General features: G+C 36.9%; 1 protein-coding gene across 2 annotated transcripts in view; it reads right to left on the bottom strand.

Annotated features, from left to right (window-relative positions):
- Positions 1-13751, bottom strand: part of TUSC3 (tumor suppressor candidate 3) — a 111124-nt gene extending 97373 nt beyond the window's left edge. For both annotated transcript variants that reach the window (XM_014259925.2, XM_088056481.1), the window contains exon 1: positions 13606-13751. In XM_014259925.2, the coding sequence (XP_014115400.2) occupies positions 13606-13731 (126 nt within the window). In that variant the 5' untranslated portion in view covers positions 13732-13751. The remainder of the gene's footprint in view (positions 1-13605) is intronic.
- Positions 13752-18231: the final 4480 nt, after the last annotated feature.

Genomic DNA, 18231 nt, shown 5'->3' with positions numbered 1-18231 from the left:
AACTATTTTATCACTAAAATTTGTGTGCAAGTTCAAACTATTGATTTTTCCTTCTTTCTTTTTAGGATATGCAAAATCATCCTTTTCCATCTTATGATAAAAGATTTCAGTAGAGAGATTTGGCAAGCAATTTTAAAAAGTTAGAGAAGTAGGCAGTAGAGAAAGTTTTGAAGGCATCACAATTAACTGAGTGTAAGCTTCACTTTTAAAAATTAGATAATTTGTATATTATAGCCACTACACCTATTTTAATATGTTTCAGAGTACTGTCTCCTAACACTTTCTTCAAACTTTTCATCATGACTCATGGTCATCGTGAGAGAAATCTTCATCTGCCCTCACATTTACTTTACTGTCAACTGATTGCTAATGATTATTCATAAATTCTTTGCCACCTCCGACATTCACTCTCCATAGTTCTATTTTATTTCACCATCTATTCATTGGTCACTTTACTGTCAGAGTTTCCTACGAAATTCTGTTCCTCAAGAGGCAAAAACACATGTAAATATAATAGAACCACTAAGTTTAGCATTCTTCCTCATGCCAAGTACCTCAACATTTTCAAACAAAACCTTTTACCTCTCCCAGCCATCCACCTGAGATTCTGGCATGCTTGCCATTTACCCATACATTAAGAAACAGAAGTATCACAGCTTCCTGAGCAGGAATTCCTTTAAGCAGAATACTACCTTCCCAGTAAGTAGTTCATTAGAAGAGAAAGGACATAGCATGGTGCTAAGTTAATGAGTGCATTCAGTGGTTTAACAGGAGGTAGACAATCTCTAGTGGCAGATAAAACACTTAATCCTTTTAGTATAAAATAATTACTTTGCACTTTTAGATCTATTTCTGAGTAATTTAAGGAGAAACCATTCATAGATACCAGCACATAATTTTTATCTAAATAAAAAAAAAATGTGATTAGTAAGACTAAAGCAGAAATTCATTGTGGAATATTAAATCATGACTGTACGAGCAATCAGGAAGCTTTAATGCAAAACCTAATGGTTTAAATATGTTAAGAAACAGATGTTTAAACACTAATACTCAGCATTATTTTCTATGTTAAATGTTAAAAATTCAGGTATCTTATAGGGAATAACTTAACTTGCATTGAGAAAACTGGAGGTGGAATTAATGTCTATGTTAGAAAAATAAAAATATGATGTGCTTTCCAAAATTACATTTTATTCTCATAAAAACATTCTCATAATATGAAGTCTAAATTTTTACCTTCTGAAATCAGCGTCTAAAATCCACATGAAATCAAATTTCTAATTCTATGCATTTTCATTCTTAGAAAAAGTGACTTTGTTGTAATGATGGGAGCCAGCTAAAAGTGCCTCTCAAAGGCCATATTAAAGCAGACTTCTAAAATTTTTTGTAGAGTCAAGATTCAGTGTAAAGACTTGAGTAAAAATGGGTTTCCTCCAGAACATTTTTACTATCAAAACAGTTCATTAGAGTAAGGAAAAGTTCCGTTTTCACTTGGGAGAAGTACAGACATCAAATTGCTTTTGAAAACAAAGCTGCCGTATCAGCTAATGAACTTGTAATTTTCTCCCTCACAGCCAAGCAAGCATGAGTTCTGCATGACAGCACAATGCACTCATTGCTCAAAAAAAGAAAACTTGCTGTAACTGAACAGCTTTAGCTAGATTTTTGAATCACTTAAGACACATGCTGATAGATGAATACACTAACACAACCAGAACTATATCACTTTAATAGGGTGGGACAAAAAACTATTAAAGTTCTATTTTCTATGATTCTAAATGTCATCTGAATGTACAATATACACTTGAATTTACAACCTACCTAACGTCACTCAGTCGAGGTTCTTGTAAAATTAACATACTTAAGGTGTCATCATATCTATTCTAACTTTATGAAGGGGATAAGGAGGGAAATACTCAGTTCTTACACATGTGGGACCATCTTCATCAGTACTGCTACTGATGGCCCTACAGGTGGCTAAAGCTCCAATACTAACGTAACAGAATTCTAGAGTGGGGTGACCTTAGGCTTCATTGCTTTCTGGTGTAGCTCACTTGCTAGTATGTTTTCTACAGTATAAAAAAATTTGCACTAAAATTTATCAGGTTTAGTGCCTCTTCTCTCATTTATCATTTCATTAAAACTAAGTCAAATAATGTGGTATTTGACCACCTATAGATAAAGTCATTATAATCTTGTGCTATACTCTCTTTTGCTTGCTATCTGTAGAATAATGAGGTACTTAGATTAATCCACACAGAGCAAGTAAATCGAGGAATTTGGATCTACAAGAAACAGAAGCAGAAACCAGAGTGGGAAATTCTAATGTTGAACAAGCTTCTCCTGTCTGCCACCAGGTACTTACAAAACATACTTAGATTTTGTGTAATCTCCCTTTGCTTGGATGTTACATTCTTGTAATATCCAAATGGCTTGGAATACTGGAAGAAAAATACAGTATAGAGAACCTTTATGCTCCTACCAAGACCTCTATTACCTTTTAATATTCCAGGGCTGGCTCTTTGAGCACTGGGTGTATTGCACTCTATACTTTGTTCCTTCAGCCACCTCTACTGTCACAGAAAGTTACAACTGAGAAGGTGATACCTGCTTAGAACAGAAAAATCAAGTGTACAGAGGTTATCCTGGGAAGCCCTCACTACTTTAAAGTAACCTTGATTTCTTTCACTGTCCTCCCAACTGGTTTGGCATGCAGTACTCATGTCCAGATGGTGGACAAGTAAACCTACTTGAGCAGATTGTATTACAATGTTTTACACTGAACTGTTATTGGATTAAATGTATAAATAGCTGTGGGAACACAGGACTTTCCTCTTTCAAATGATCATCATTCAGCTACAAAATTATCTTCCCTCTTGTCACTCCTCTGTGGCCCAACGAATTCTGCAACATTCTCCAAATCTCTGTGTTGGTGTAAGAGGACAGTTCGGAGTGCAAACAATGCTCTAGAGAGGGAAAACAACCGATACACTTCAGAGCAGGAACTTTTTGAATTAATACAACAATGAAGATCATCTTAAGAGAATCCAAGCACCCAAAGGAAAAGACAGACAAGTATTCAAGTCACCTTATGTGAAGCAGAATAAAATTTTCCAGAAATCAAATATCAACTGCTCCTACTGTATCAATTTCCCAGACATGTTTTAACCATAATGTTACTGTGGAAAAGGCTGAGATGTCACATTTAATTGAAAACTTAACTCCTATTGTGAATGTTACAAGTTTATAGCACACAATGACTTAAGGAAGCTTAGTTTCGGTGCATAGAAAGGGCTAAAATACAAGATGTAAAATCAGATGAGAACTATCCTTTTTTATGTACTAAAATAGAACTTCAGGTAACTATTACTTTTATATAAATTGCATTATGTTAGCAGCCTCGCAAACCAATGTGCAGTTATATGAGGGCATTTTAGTTTAAAGTTTTACTCAGAAAGCTACATTCTCCATGAAGTCTAGTTAAAGCATTTTGATCATTTATAGCACCTAGAGTTACAGGACAAAAACCCACAGATGTCAACACCAAGGCAAATGCTATTTCATCTGGACCGGGGCAAACCAATGTGTGTACATATATGTGTGTACATAAAGAGGCACACATCCCCCCATTAACTGATTTGTTCAGCTTACAGGAAACAAAAAAATGAAAAATCTTACAATGCATTTGAAGCAGAAAATGATTAGCAATGTCCCTGACATACTACAGGGAGAAAGTTTCAGATCCCTTGAAGCTGAAAGATAAGAGCTTAAAGAGTAACTAGGAAATTAGGTAAAAGAATGTGGAAGTAGATGGTAGATTGTAAATGTAGCTGGAACCAGTGGATAAACAGACAATGAGGAACCTAAGTGGTTTTGTGGCAGCTACCTAACAAGAAAAAACAGCACATGCCCTAAGAGAAATTCAAGGCAAGGTCACTTAGAATTTTGGGGGCTCTCAGTGAATATAGCCACCTTCAGATGATCTTCTAAGACCATAAAAAGACTTCCAGTAAGGGGCAGAGACGTGTAAATTTATTCTAGTGAAAGTGATGTTTATGTATTAGCTTGGAAGTATATTGTAGTGACTATGTATGGTTATGATGAAAGAAATATCCCATTGTAAAATTTCATGATACACATACAATAAGAGAATGTGTGGAGCACTGTAATACAGAATGCCTGCCTTCTAATACTTCAAATTGCACTAGAAAGATTATTCTCTGGCTGATTTAAGAATCACCCCAAATCAAAAAAAAGCATAAAGGAAATAAAAACCAATGCTAATATCTAAGTCTGTCCAGCAGATACAAACAACTTTATCTTTTCCTCTAAACAAATTGCCCAATAAAAAGTTAGTGCACTGGTGTCAATAAGTAGATTTGAAAAAAAGTTCAGACAAGATCTTCCATTCATATCTAGCTTAGAAGAAAAAGTATGTCACAACAGAAGAAAAATATTTATGCAATAAGTTCAGCATTAATGCACCATTCCTGTCCTTTTCATAAGAATTCCTGTCTCATCTACTCAATGTGCTGCCACATTGTCACTAACTGAATCCACCATCCGTGGACAAATAAGAGGCATAAAAGTCCTACACCTTCAATTCTGGACTGAACTTCCTGGGACTGGCATTCTTGAAATTCCTATAAAATTCCTGCCATTCACTTTCCATTTCAGATGGAAGCTTTAGAAGAAATCAGGCATAGAACAGAAATGGAGAAAATTTCCACTGAAATGTTTTAGAGCTCAGCCATCAGCTACTAAGAGTACAAACCATGACTAATATATTTCAAAGTGTGATGCAAAAATAATACAGAATTCAGATAACTATTAGTTTCTACCCTCTAATACAGACGTGGTTAATTTTTATTTTCCCATACATATTTTTGCCTATCCTTCAGCCCAATCATAAAAAAAAAATCCTGCTTTATCAAAGAAGTTAACTTCAGCAAGCTCCCTTTATAATTGTTATTATTTTTAAGGGCCGTGTACACAATCCTCACTAGAGAATCAGTATACAGTCATCACCACTAACTTTGCCTGTACTGAAGTCTATACAATACTTTAACAGCATATATTATGAATAGCACATTTGCATTTAGTTTTGACTTTAGCATCCAGATTCTGGAGAATTTTAAGATTGCAGAAACATCCTTTTGCATTTTGTATTCCCTAGTTCAAGATCACCAACTACATAGAGTTCTGGTACTGTGACCTATGATGAGGTGCTCTAGTCCTGTTAATTAAATTGCTCTACAATTCCCTCGCCTAATTGTAGCTTGAATTCCTCTCTTTGGAAAGACACCTAAACATATGTAGATACAGCTAATTTATTCCTTCACTATATGTAGCCCTAGCCCTGCAACTCCTTGGTTATCTAGAAGAGCATTATCGGTGTCAGTCAAAACAGACACAGTATTCTACTCATATTCAAATACTTTCTTTATCCTGCTTGATAACCTTGAAAAAACAAAGTAGAGAAAGGAACGATATCTCAAAAAATTCTGTCTGCTCAGCTTTCTCACTCCCTACATTAATCTCCCATGCAGAATCTGAATCTCTAGCTACATCTTTTACAGAAAGGAAAAGATTCACACTAAAATACTTTATTGGATTAAAAATAAAAATATGTTTAAGTTTCATACTTTCAGTGTATCAGTACCCCTGTGAACCTAGTAATTATGGATTAAATGAAATTCATATTTCACTCCAGTTTACTACCAAAAATAGAAGAGGGTCATATGGACTTGATAAGTAAGAGAAGTAAAAAGAACAAAATATTTTAAATAACAATTTGAACCACTGAAGCAAAGATAAAGCAGCTACAATTATCAAGGACCGTTTAAGCAGTACCAACCATAAAATACTTCTCCTACTTTATTGATAAAATAACCATATTCCTCAGCATACAGCAGACAAACCACTGCAATATAACAATTTATTATACTAAACTGACTCTTGCAAGACAGCAAAGTTTTGAGTTAAAGGTCTAATTTTAGATTCAGAATGCACCCCAGACATTGACAAAATCTGAGAAACAAAATGCATGAAAAAGCCTGAATGTGTATATATGACCTGAAATAGGAAAATATAAAGGGAATTAGCTAATTAATTACCTGAACAACTGTCAATTATTTTTTCATGAAAAACAGGCTATGTATCAAAAGACTTTACAAAACAATCAAGTTGACAAAAAAGCCCTGGAAATAACCTTAAACTATAAATGGGAATTTTGCAGTATTACCTAAATTTTTACTTGACAAGCTCAAAAATCTGCATTGAAGAGATATTTACATGGCACAGACATGAATACATACACAGTGAAATCTCAAAAAGCTAAACAGAAATGTCAATATCCAAGATTCAGCAGACTGTCATAATTGGTCTTTTAAGGTAACTGGGTAACGAAAGGTGCTGAACATGCTAGTTTTGTAATAGTAGAGAAGACAGCAATAGTGAGTTGAAACTATGAAAAAGCAGAGTAGAAAATGGTTTCTGTCCTTCAAGCAGCAGCCTGTAACCTTGAGCAGCTCTGTAAGCTCAAAATGTCATTCCAGAGGGACTGCATAACTGTAATTACCACTTATGTTATGAACTAGATATACAAAATGTTCTATGCAACACAGCCAAACTCTGCTAAGCTTAATGACCAGTTCATCTGAAATTCAAAAATCAGTTGCTTTAGATTCAGCAGCAAAGAATGAGAAAAATTAATGGAATGGCATAGTTAGGCTAAGGACTGCAAATGCTTAAGAAGAAGCTATGAACTTGGGGTATTCCAGATTGGTACTATCAGACACAATCATCAGAAGAAAGTAAAATCCCATGAGCAGATCATATTAGAGAACAGTCTGTCCAGAGAAATGCTTCCTCCCACTACTTTAGCACTCAGGAAGAAGAGTGTTTTCAAAAAGAAGCCTGCACTGGAAAGGGTACAAATCTTTTCCCTGTCACAGGACTATCTTCTGTAACCAAACTATTGCCAGGCCTTTTTTTTTAATTTTGTCAGAAGCAATCCACTCAATGCATGTATTGATTTCTTTATCTACCTTAGAATATATGAAGGACTTGTGATAATCACACATAAAAATATGAGTTTTCCTGTCTGAAATGTAGCTTTCAGGTTCACTATAAAATATATTTCCATTTGCTTAATGACAATCCCTCATAATTGAAAGTTGTAACAAAAACAAATAAAAAATAGCTATTTTACAAAGAATGGATAAGATATTATTATATATCTTTATAAAACCTCATAGTATTAGACAAAAAGAAAACATTGTTTTTTTGTAATTGTAGCTGCTCTCAGATTTATTAGAGCAAGAGAACGAGGCCTAAATCAAATACCAGGTAAAGGTCCTTTAGTTATGACCATTACATTAGCCAATAAAATGTGACCTTGAAAACACTTGTAAAAATTAAGAGAATAAATCTGAAGACCCAAAACAATATCCAAAAACTCAAGTGCTTTCCCATTCTAATTTTACTGACTGATTTTTCCAGAGCATGTAGAACTCAAGCAGATACAATCTGTATTTTCCATGTGGTTGCACAGGATGTGCTGTATAAATGGTTATAGAACAGAACAGGGGGAAAGATCAATTATGTCACTGATCTGTCTTATGACAGCAAGGATGCCAAACAGAGACATCTGGGACAGAAAAGTTTCAGGAATCCAATCACAAAATGCTATCAGGCCACTACAGGCATACTTCATTTCACTTACTGTATGCAGTCACTGAAGTTTTCTGTGCAGGCTGGTTGAAGCCAGAACTGCTAGTCAATTTCTCAGTTTTTGCAAAACTTTAGTTAATTAGAAATAAAGGAGAGAGGGATATAGATGTTTAATGGGTTTTTTTAAAAAAAAAACAGCAGAAAATAAGAAATTCTTGAAAAGTTTTTTTTTCCTCTATGCTATCCCCATTATTTTAGGACAGAGTAGAGAAAAACATTCAGAATTGCATTTAATTAATTTTATATTTTCAGGCATGGCTTACAACTGTTATTTCACTTCAAACCAAGAACACTTATTTTAAAGCTTTAAGCACTGTTTGAAAAATCCTCTCTCTACTGTAACAATAGTTAAAATGTCCAATTATACAAATCCATATAAAATCTCCACTTAAAATACATCTTTAAAATGGCCTGAAGGCAAATCTAAAGTCAGGCCTGCATTTCCCTCCACAGATTCAACCTTTGCCACATCACAATTTTTAAAAGAGTTTTTAAAGAGGAGTCTGTAATTGATATAACTGCCAAACACTTTCATGCCTCCTGTGTCAAAAGCAAAAACATGCAGTGTTCCACAGTCTGGAGACCAAACCCAAAATTTTGACAATTACAAGACTAAGATGGCTTTATAGTCAAGTTTAATGTTAAACAGAATTTCAGCAGACCAAGAGAAGAAACTTAATTATCACTTTTTTTTAAATAGTATCAGAAATCCTGAAAAAGGAAGAATTTATTTCTTAAACTATAAGTTAAATTGAATATATGAAAACGCTCTCCATTCATCACAATTTTTTTTCCTCTTTTTCTCTGCTTGCTCTACCATGTTTCTAATATTTCTTTCAATTAAATACACATGCAGAACATTCATCAGAAGAAAAGAATGTTACAGATCATTGAAAAGAGCATCAAGAGATAAAGTAAGAAACTAAGTAATATTCTTTCAGTCTTGGAGCAAGATCAAGGACAGCAGATTTTGCTGGCTCTAGCTCTGAATGGGTGAAAATTGTTACCTTTATGGTGAACCACTACCAGAAATTAGATGGGAAAGACATTTTAAAGTGGAAGATGCCATTCTGTCTGCAACATCATAATAATCAATAACTGTGAATAAACACAATAGGCTCAGTATGAAAACCTAAAGGAAAACAAAAACACATGGTGCAGAAACAAGAGGATATTGCCAATCTATCCCAGTTAATTTCAAATAAAACAGAAAAGTATGTTCAGGACTGAAGATTCTCTTAAAAAAATTATCATATTTAATACTTTAAGCCTTAAAAAATATTACACAGTTGTTTCTATTTATTTAACAAACAAACAATACTCTTTTCTTTATGGTCATGATGAGGACAAGAAATAACAGGCTCAAAATTGTAGACCTTGAACGCACAGAAAATTAGGTTCAATCTTTAGGGAGAAAGAAAAAGTTGTAGAGTCACCACCACTAAAGACTTCTGCAGGCACATCACATGCATATATGTCAGGAAAAATAAAAGTATAGCTGAACTTTGGGATAAACCATCAATTAGATAGTCCTTTCAACTCTACCTCCCACAATTTCCCACAACTGCCATAACTTCTACACTCAGCTGGGGAAATGAGACAGGGAGAAAAAGGTAAAGAACTATTATAGATAAATAGTCTTGAAATACTTAAAAAATAATCAGGGCAAACTAGTACATCACACAACCTTGCCTTACAGAAGAGTAAAACTACTACAATATTTTTATATATCTTCAGTCTATCTATTTTAGTAGACTGAAGTTCAACAAAATACTTCCACCTGAAGAAAGCTTGTATGTTGGTCTAAACAGATTCCTTCCCTGTGTCAGATTTAGCAATAATGACAAACTATCTACAGAAAGTTACTCCAATTGCATATCATTGATTTAACTAAGCTTCTCAACCACCCACCTGAAAGCTCAAAAAAAACCATTATCCTCTATGAGAAATGTTTTTAATATTGCAAACCCAATGTTCTCTTTCTATGTGTTTCAGTCACAAAAAAGTCTGTAATACAAAGCCAAGCAGTATATTTCAAGGTGAATTACTCTGATTCCTTTAATTTTTTATTAGTTTAACCCACCTCAAATTGTATAAGATATATAAAAAAGCACTGAAAGGACTGAGAACAGAAAATGCACGTATGTTGATACAATTATATTATTTCAAATGCTGTGGAAAGAGTCAGTTATTATTTTCTCTTATTATGCATACAGTTTCCAAGAGAATAGTCCTTCTCCAGTGTCTTGTTGCTACTTCACAACCAAGAACTTTTTTTTACTTCCCTTCAGCACCAGAATTAAAATCATAAAAGCAGGATTTTCAAATCTAGTTAGCTTATAAGTGTGAGCTATGAGGGAATGTTGCAGTGTTCTTTATCTCATTTTCAAATTAGTCATTCCAATGTTTTCTTTTTATCTCCTCATTTGTGAAGGCTGTCATGAATGTCCACCATATGGAAATGGCACAGCAAGATTAAAACAAGCAATAAGAATGTTTGTGTGTTTGTAAGTTCATGAAGTCCTAAAAACAGCTTCCATGAAACCAGATGACTAACAGTTTACTAATTCAAATCTATTTTCAAATACCTCTTTATATTCTTGCATTAAATTTAAAACCAACCTTAGCACTTCTTAGTAATTTGCCACAGAAGACAGTTTCATTAGTTACCCTTAAGAATATTTTACTGTATAGGACTATGTATTTTAGCAATTTAAGAACTTGTATATTCTCTAAATACAGCTTTAATTTAGTATTTTAAAATCAACACAGAAATTTATAACAACGTTTTCCAGTTTCCCTGGTTATTTTCTCTGCTAGCATCAAGTCCTTCAGAAACATCTAGTATCTTAACTCCATCCTCTCCTTCCTGCAAAGTCATCTCCACCTCTTCCAGGCTCATATAACTGATCCAGATACCTCCAATCATTCAGATTTTATGAATACTTTTCTATGTAGTCAACACTTAAAAAGATAAATTAATAAAAAAATAAAATCATTGTCTTCACCAAAAATATTTTCCTTCCTTAAGATTTAACTCCAACATCTCAAGTTCTTCTAATTTTGAAGCACTTTTCAAGTAATCACGGAGGGTTTTTTTAAATTTTATTTGGAAAGCAGTTTCTTCTCTCTAGTTCTTTACCTGTCTTTCTGGAGAATCACATCAACAAGGACACACACAAAGCACAGAGAAGAAAATGAAACTGAGATGTGATTTGGTTTTACCTAATGAGATACACATTTCAACCCTACTACATTAGCTTTTCTCTTGCAGTGTTCACTCTGAAACACACTGTGTGTTCAACTATTTTTCCAACTTCCAAAAAAACACTGTGTCAATCTTACCAGCCTTTATATAGAAAATCTTTGGTTCACTTTACACATTCAACTTCCATCACCTTTACCTGTTACCACTGTGTTTCTAGACAGTGCTATTAACAGCAATGTCCCATAGCACAAGATCCTGCACTCTTCCAATTCACATAATTTTCCTCAGAACAGTTTTAAAATATTAATTCCAAACTACTTACTGTAAGTGCAAGTTTCATTTTTCACATACAGATGAAAAATGTTTCCTCTGTATATGTATGTGTTTTCCTCATTATATATACTAGGTGAACTACTCAGCATTTTTAACATGAATATTATATGGCAAGAAGAGTCAAGCTTTAGCTCTAACATACACCGCCCAGACACATACCATGTATAAAATCCTGAAAAAAAACAAGTTACACTTTATTTGAAGCTTGCATTTCAAGTGAAGCAAGCACAATACTGCATTAGTTTCTGAAAAGATGCAGTCATAGACCCACTAAGTCTACATAAAGCCAAGGGTTTGTCCAGATGAGTAGTCCATAGTATTAAAATTAAAATAATAAACAGGAACAAAAAATGGCAGCAAAAAAATCCAGAAGACTGGGATGTGTTAGTTTAAATCAGTTAAAAAGGAAAACGAGCTTTACAGAGGAGAAATACCTGCTTGAGGTACAGGTGGACAAACAGACAAGCATTTCTATCCTTTTATGTACCAACTCTACAGTAGGACTGGGAAACTTTCTAAAAAGTAGTTGTAAATGTCCATTTTAATTTGCCATTATTTACTTGTTAGGAAAAGGATTTCACTTAAAAGAAAGATTATTTCAGCTATCTCGGTAGCACAGCTGGCACTCCACATGAAAGTGTCAACAAAAGTTGCAGTGCCAGCACATCACAGCAAGAGAAAACCAAGTGTCAAACATTAAACACATTTTATTAAGAAAACCTAATAAGCTAAAGTTTTGAAAATGAGTTAATTATAGCAGGAGAAGGGCAACACATTTACTGCTTACTCATTCCAGAACGAGTAGAAAAGACAATGCATACCTAGAGTGAAGGTGGTCATTTTTCACAATGACACCCAAGAGATTTATTTCAATGATCAGATTACTTATCTTGTTAAGACTACAGACCATTATTTAGATATTTAAATAAGAATTTTACATACTAACTTTGGCCTGGTAAAATCATAGAATATTGTGAGTTGGAAGGGACATGATGATTTGGAAGGGACATTGAGTTAAACTCCCAGCTTCTCACAAGAAAATCTAAAGATTCTAAAAATCTAAAGAAATCTAAAAGTCAAACCATATGCACAAAAACATTGTCCCTACATCTTCTGAACACCTACAGGCTTGGGGCAAATGATCACTTCTCTGGGTACCTTGTTGTGTGCCCAACCACTCTCAGTTAGGATCACTTTCATTATATCACATCTAAACTTCCCTTGAAGTAGATTTAAGCATTTCCTTCCACATCGCTGTTGTTTTACATCTTTGGCCTACAAGCCTTAATAACCTACATAGTTCTTTAAAGAAAAACAAAACAAGCAAAAATTTTGACCACACTTCTCTTCATCTGAGCTGCTAGTTCAGAGAAGGAATCAACTATAAAAATTGTTCCTTCTCCTCCACCACTAAAAAACACAAGTCCTCCCCACAACACTAACAGATGTAAAAAGAGAAAAATAAAAAGAATGACAAAACTCTACAGTTTGGTTAAAAGCTCACTCCTCCCACAAACGAAGTTATAGTGAACCTGTAAAGAGACACTACTGGGTGCCTAGCATTTGATATGCAAAAGCCTGACCTGAAATCTAGGGCAACCTAGGAAGAGTAGCCAGCTCTAGTAGCATTGAAATCTGGAAAAGGCAAGTATGCACACTACACATTTTTGCACATTTCCATATTTAAATACAAAAGTTGGTGAAGATAAGCTGTTGATACGAATCTGAATGAAAACTGCTCCCTCCTCCACGTCTCTGTTACCCAGAGGACACCTCGAAGAGAGTGCCATCACCTACACCTGCACCCACACCTGCTATGGCTTTGATGCTAGTTGTTAACTGGGCATTTCGTTCACTTGGCAGCGCAAACACCAGCTTCAACTTCCATCTCCCGCGGGCCGCTCGCCCCGTTTGTCTGCCAGGCCCCCTTGGCCCAGCGCAGCCGGCAGCGCAGCCCTGCCTGCCGCAGGACGGCGGCCCCTGCCCGTTTGCTCGGAACCTGTGATTTCAAGGCCCACGACAGCGCACGGCACGGGCCTGGGCAGGGACAGCACGCTGAGGACCGCGATTCGGGCACTGCTCGCTGCCCTGGAAACGTCGCCGTCTCGGCCATCACCGCCGAGCAGGGCAGGGGCAGCGGCTGCCCGGCCCCCCCCGCCCCACCGGCGCCCCGCTCTGGGCTGGGGAGAGAGAGGGGCCGGCGGAGAGCGGGGGAGGCCGGGCGGGGGGCGCCGGGCAGGGCGCCGGGGGCACGGAGACTCCGGAGAGGGATACAGCGCCACAGGGCACCCCCGGCCGGCCGCGATGGCGAAAGAAGCGAACATCTCTACCTCCTTCTTTTTCTGTCCTCCCCCGAGCTGTCCGCAGAGGAGGAGCAGGAGCAGCAGCAGCAGGGGGAGGTAGCCCCCGGCCGGCAGGTGCAGCAGCCGCCGCGCTGCCCCGGCAGCCAGCGCCATGTTCCGCCCCCGCCGGCGGCACCTGCCGCACCGCCACGCTGAGCCGGCCCGCGCCCGGCCAATCGCAGCGCCCCGCGGCGCGGAGCCGCCTGGGAAATGTAGTTCTACGGGGCCGGGCGGCGCTCGGCTCTGCGAGGGTGTTGCGGACAGCGCTGGCAACCGGCCCGGGGGGTTCTGCCCGGCCCGGGGGGTTCTGCCCGGCCCGGGGGGTTCTGCCCGGCCCGGGGGGTTCTGCCCGGCCCGGGGGGTTCTGCCCGGCCCGGGGGGTTCTGCCCGGCCCGGGCTCACAGCTCCTGTGCTGCTCCCAACTGCACGCAGCACACAGTGCCATCCTGAATCGACACGGTAAAACAAGACAAAACGCCAAAAAACCCTACCAAAAACCAACCTAAACTATAAAGACTTCTTTCTTACACGTTTATGCGCACACACTTTTCAGATTTCATTATGTACACTAAAAGCCATCTTTGCAGAAAATAATATTAATGCAATATGCTGATACAATTAATTCGAATTTAATTTCCAGAGCATTAACTGTGCAGCTCTAAATTGATATTCTGATTCATGATACAGTCCTCAAATCAGTGATTGTGTATTTCTTGAAAGTGCACACTGCAGTGCACAGGATAGGTAATGTTAAATTAATGAGCACATACTTCTCTTTTTTTCCCTAGAATTCCAAGTACACACTTTATGCTACACTGGTTACTTACACACAGCTGTGCTGAAGGCTCAGAAAGCAGAACTATTCATTTCTTTGGAGATCTTGCTGTATCACTAGAAAGTTTTATGCATTTCATAAAAAAACACCACAATGAAAAAGAAAGCTGAGGCCCCAAAAACGTATTTGAAAGTGTGAAAAACGAGGTTCACATAGTTTTTATAGAATTTAAAAGTTTAATAAAAAAGACAATTAGGAGAAAAAAATAAAGTAAAGTATACAGATACGGCCGGGTGTCTCTGCATTCAGCCAAGAGAGCACACCTTACTAACAAAGGATTAAAACAGAATAAAAACAGAACCCTACTACATATCCATAAATTCTCATACACATTCATACATTCTTCTTAGGATCTTTGGTGTTCTTCTGTTTAGTTTTCTCTTGCCCCCTTCCCAATCGTTCAATACTCTTGGCCCCATCGAGATTTACATTCCCCAATACCAGAAATGCAATAAATTCCACCCCCAGAGTTCTGGTCACTGCTGTCTTCATCTGGATAAGATAGCTTACAGGAGAAAAAAAAAATCGGTCTCCAGCTATCTTTTTTAGTCTTTGGGTTATACAAACAAAAGTAGTTTTTGTTTTAATGCTATGTCGTAGCTTAACATAAATGTATTATACCACTATTTCTAAGTTTCATTAATAACAGAAATAAAGAAGACTATATTATTACAGCTAAATTTTCTAATCTTATACATATAATATTCATTATAATACTTGCGAAAAGCCAATAATATGATATGCATTTATAACAAAAGTATCTCCTTTTCTTGAGCACAGAATTTTTAGATGGTATCATAATATCAGATGCTACTCTGACGGCACAGCTGACATCCAAGCATCATGCAGTTAAAACATTAAATATGCAATTTTTTGCTCTTCAGTTATATTTGCAACATGTCTTTCAGAAGTTACATCTATCCCTAGGAATAGTAGAACGTAATCAAATAAACTACCAAACACTTAAGAGAATTCAGACCATTTGTTGTCCACATCCATCAGATTCTGACTATTGTTGGGCAAGAATCGCAACCACAGAATGGTATGCAGCCATGACATTGGATTACAGAGATTTCTAAGACCTCTGCTCTAAAGAGACAGGATGTGTGTATTGTTCAGAACTGTGTGTTTTTAAAAACACTTTTCTTCCTTGTCTTTATTTAGGTAGGAGATGAAAATTCAATGGAAACTTTGCACTGGAACAAGAGAGGCATATGTTAATTAGTGTGCTAAAAAATAACATTTCAGCAGAAAATCTCAGGCCACTCTTGCTAAATCAAGAAGGTGATTTCACTGGAACCTTGTTTGAAAAACTCTTGCTATCCTCCTTAGCTTAATAAACTGCGGACCTTTCACTGTATGAAAAGAGCATTAAAACTATTGAGAACATGGAAATGACTGAGAGCTCTTCATTCCTTAGAATGTAGAATGTAGAAAAGACTGCAAATCTACAAAACTCATTTGACACAGCTCAACTCTGTCAAATTTCTGACTTCTATTTTTAATCAATAATCCAAATTTTCAATCATCTGAAGTCCATACCTTAAGCAGGAAACAGCAGCATGGACAGTTTTGTTTTATTTCTTTTCTGTTCAGGGTTGCATGTAGGCCAGAACTGCCTAGCTGTTTTCATCTAGCTCACTGGGTAAAAAAGACTTCACACAATTGATGCAGTAACTACGATGTACTTGCATACAAAAAGCCACCCAGGGAACCTGCAACTGCAAAGTGTTTTCCCACGTGTATAATAGCTCTGAGGCTATTTGGAGTCTGCTGATGGAACAAACCTCACACATTCTCTGTGCAGCCACAGCTGCACCACCATGGTGTGGATGAACATGGACCTGGTAAGGAAGGCCTTTAGTGAAAGGAAGACAGAGAATTCACAGAGGAAGGAGTATAAGCCTGGAAAGAAATGCAGTGCTAGAGAGATTAATGTGAAGGATTACATGAAGTCTGTTTTACATTTGCTGTGTTGTTGTTCTTGAGAGTTAGCTGTTACCAGAGTAATGAGGGGAATGGGGATTCTTACCTTAGAAGATAGAACATTTTTGGGTGCTAAAATGCAAATGCAATGCAAAGAGACGACAAGGGAAGTGCAGTTTGAGTAAAAGTCTTCTAAAGGCTTAATAAAGAAAAAATGTGACATACGTATGTCTTGAGAACTTAAATTTTCTGGTGAGGTGTGTTAAAAGTGTTTAAAAGCATCCTGTGAGGTGGAAGACTGCCTTTCTTAGTATCACAAGAGCCCTCCTAAGACATGATAGAAGAACCAGAGAAGAGCTGGGGGAATTGCCTAGAGGGGTTGTCAGAGCGAAAACAAAAGCAGTGTGAGGCTCAGGTAGCAGGGGATGAGTGCAGGGGCAAGCAATGGAGTGAGGATACCTAAAACAACAGCAAATGGAAAGAAGGTGCAGTAGTAAGCATGGTATGTGGCTCTGAAGACAAGGAGTGTTGTAAAGCTTGGCTAGGGAGAATGAAATAAGAAGCAGCTAACATGAGCATGACAAGTCAACAGATCACAAACTCAGATCAGGCCTTGCAATCCAGAAACATTTAAAAAATTTTAAAGACTGAAGATAGCTGTGTGAAGGGGGAACATTTTCCTAACACTCCCCTAGAAGAAAAAAAAAATAAAAAACATGAACTGTTTAAAAGCATTTTAGTAATGCTTTGAAAATTAGTTATTCCTATCTTGTATGCATACTTTTTTGTCTTTTTTGTTTTTTTAATATGAACATTTCACTGACATGAAATGATAGAGTTTGATCATTTTACTGAACTATGATGAACCATATTAACTCTGGGAATGCTTGTGTTTCCTTAAAACTAGCAATGCAAAAATATTTTTATGCTTTTCATTAAAACTGCAAGGATATGAAAAAAAAAGCTGAACTTCATCGTGACCTGAGATCAAAATAAGTAACATGTCAGAACTTTCTGCAAGAAATTCAGACTCCTGTTCTAATTCCTGCATCTGAAATTTGTAGAGAAAATAGGCTTGCAAAGTGATTCAAGCTAATATAATCCTGCTGTTAAGGAGATAGATGTGGTGTATAGGTGATGATACAGACAAAGTGTCAAAAGTGGTAGTAAGGGCTTCTTCAAGAGAATATATTACAAACCTCTGGACAAACACAGTTTCTTAAGGAAAATGTTCTACTAGTTTTATATGGTCATTTAACAGTCACAAGTCAGAAATTGCAAATTTTAATGTAGAAAAATTGATTTAAACTTACAATAAAATTTAAAGATATCCTCTTCTGGCTTTTCAGTCAACCTTCAGAGAGCCCTTTTTCATTCAAGCCCCATTGATCTCTCTCTACCCAATGAGCCACATCACATCCAAGTCAGGTCTGAAGGGTGGTGTACTGAGTTATATATTCTCTTTCTACTGTTGAAGATGAAGCATGCAATACAAAACTTAAGAGTTGCTGAGAGAAGCTGTCTCCCAGAGAGGCAAGTTGCCATTAATCAATTGCTGTTGTTAATAGGACTATTACTTCTCACAGATGTGCTTTTCAAGATACTGTGCTCTAGGGTTTTGGCATTGCACAGATCTTGATGCATGCCATTGAAAAAAATCCCTGCTCCTGCATATGGTTAGCTGTAAGGTAGCAATTGCTGATTCCTGTTCTGAACCTTGTTTATTCTCAATAAATAAAATAAAACTGCCTAGCTACCTGTCAGGCATCCCAGCTTATCAGTTTATGGAGTGACCTATTATTTCAACCCGTTTTTGGTTTTTTTTTGGAGTGGGGGAGAAAAGAAAGGAAAAA

Source organism: Pseudopodoces humilis, chromosome 6 (genome assembly GCF_049639895.1).
Source record: "Pseudopodoces humilis isolate 2021_Gansu_Grassland_sample_001 chromosome 6, ASM4963989v1, whole genome shotgun sequence".
Taxonomy (NCBI): Eukaryota; Metazoa; Chordata; class Aves; order Passeriformes; family Paridae; genus Pseudopodoces; species Pseudopodoces humilis.
Note: the sequence above shows the minus strand (reverse complement) of the source record. Positions and strands in the feature narration are given on the sequence as shown.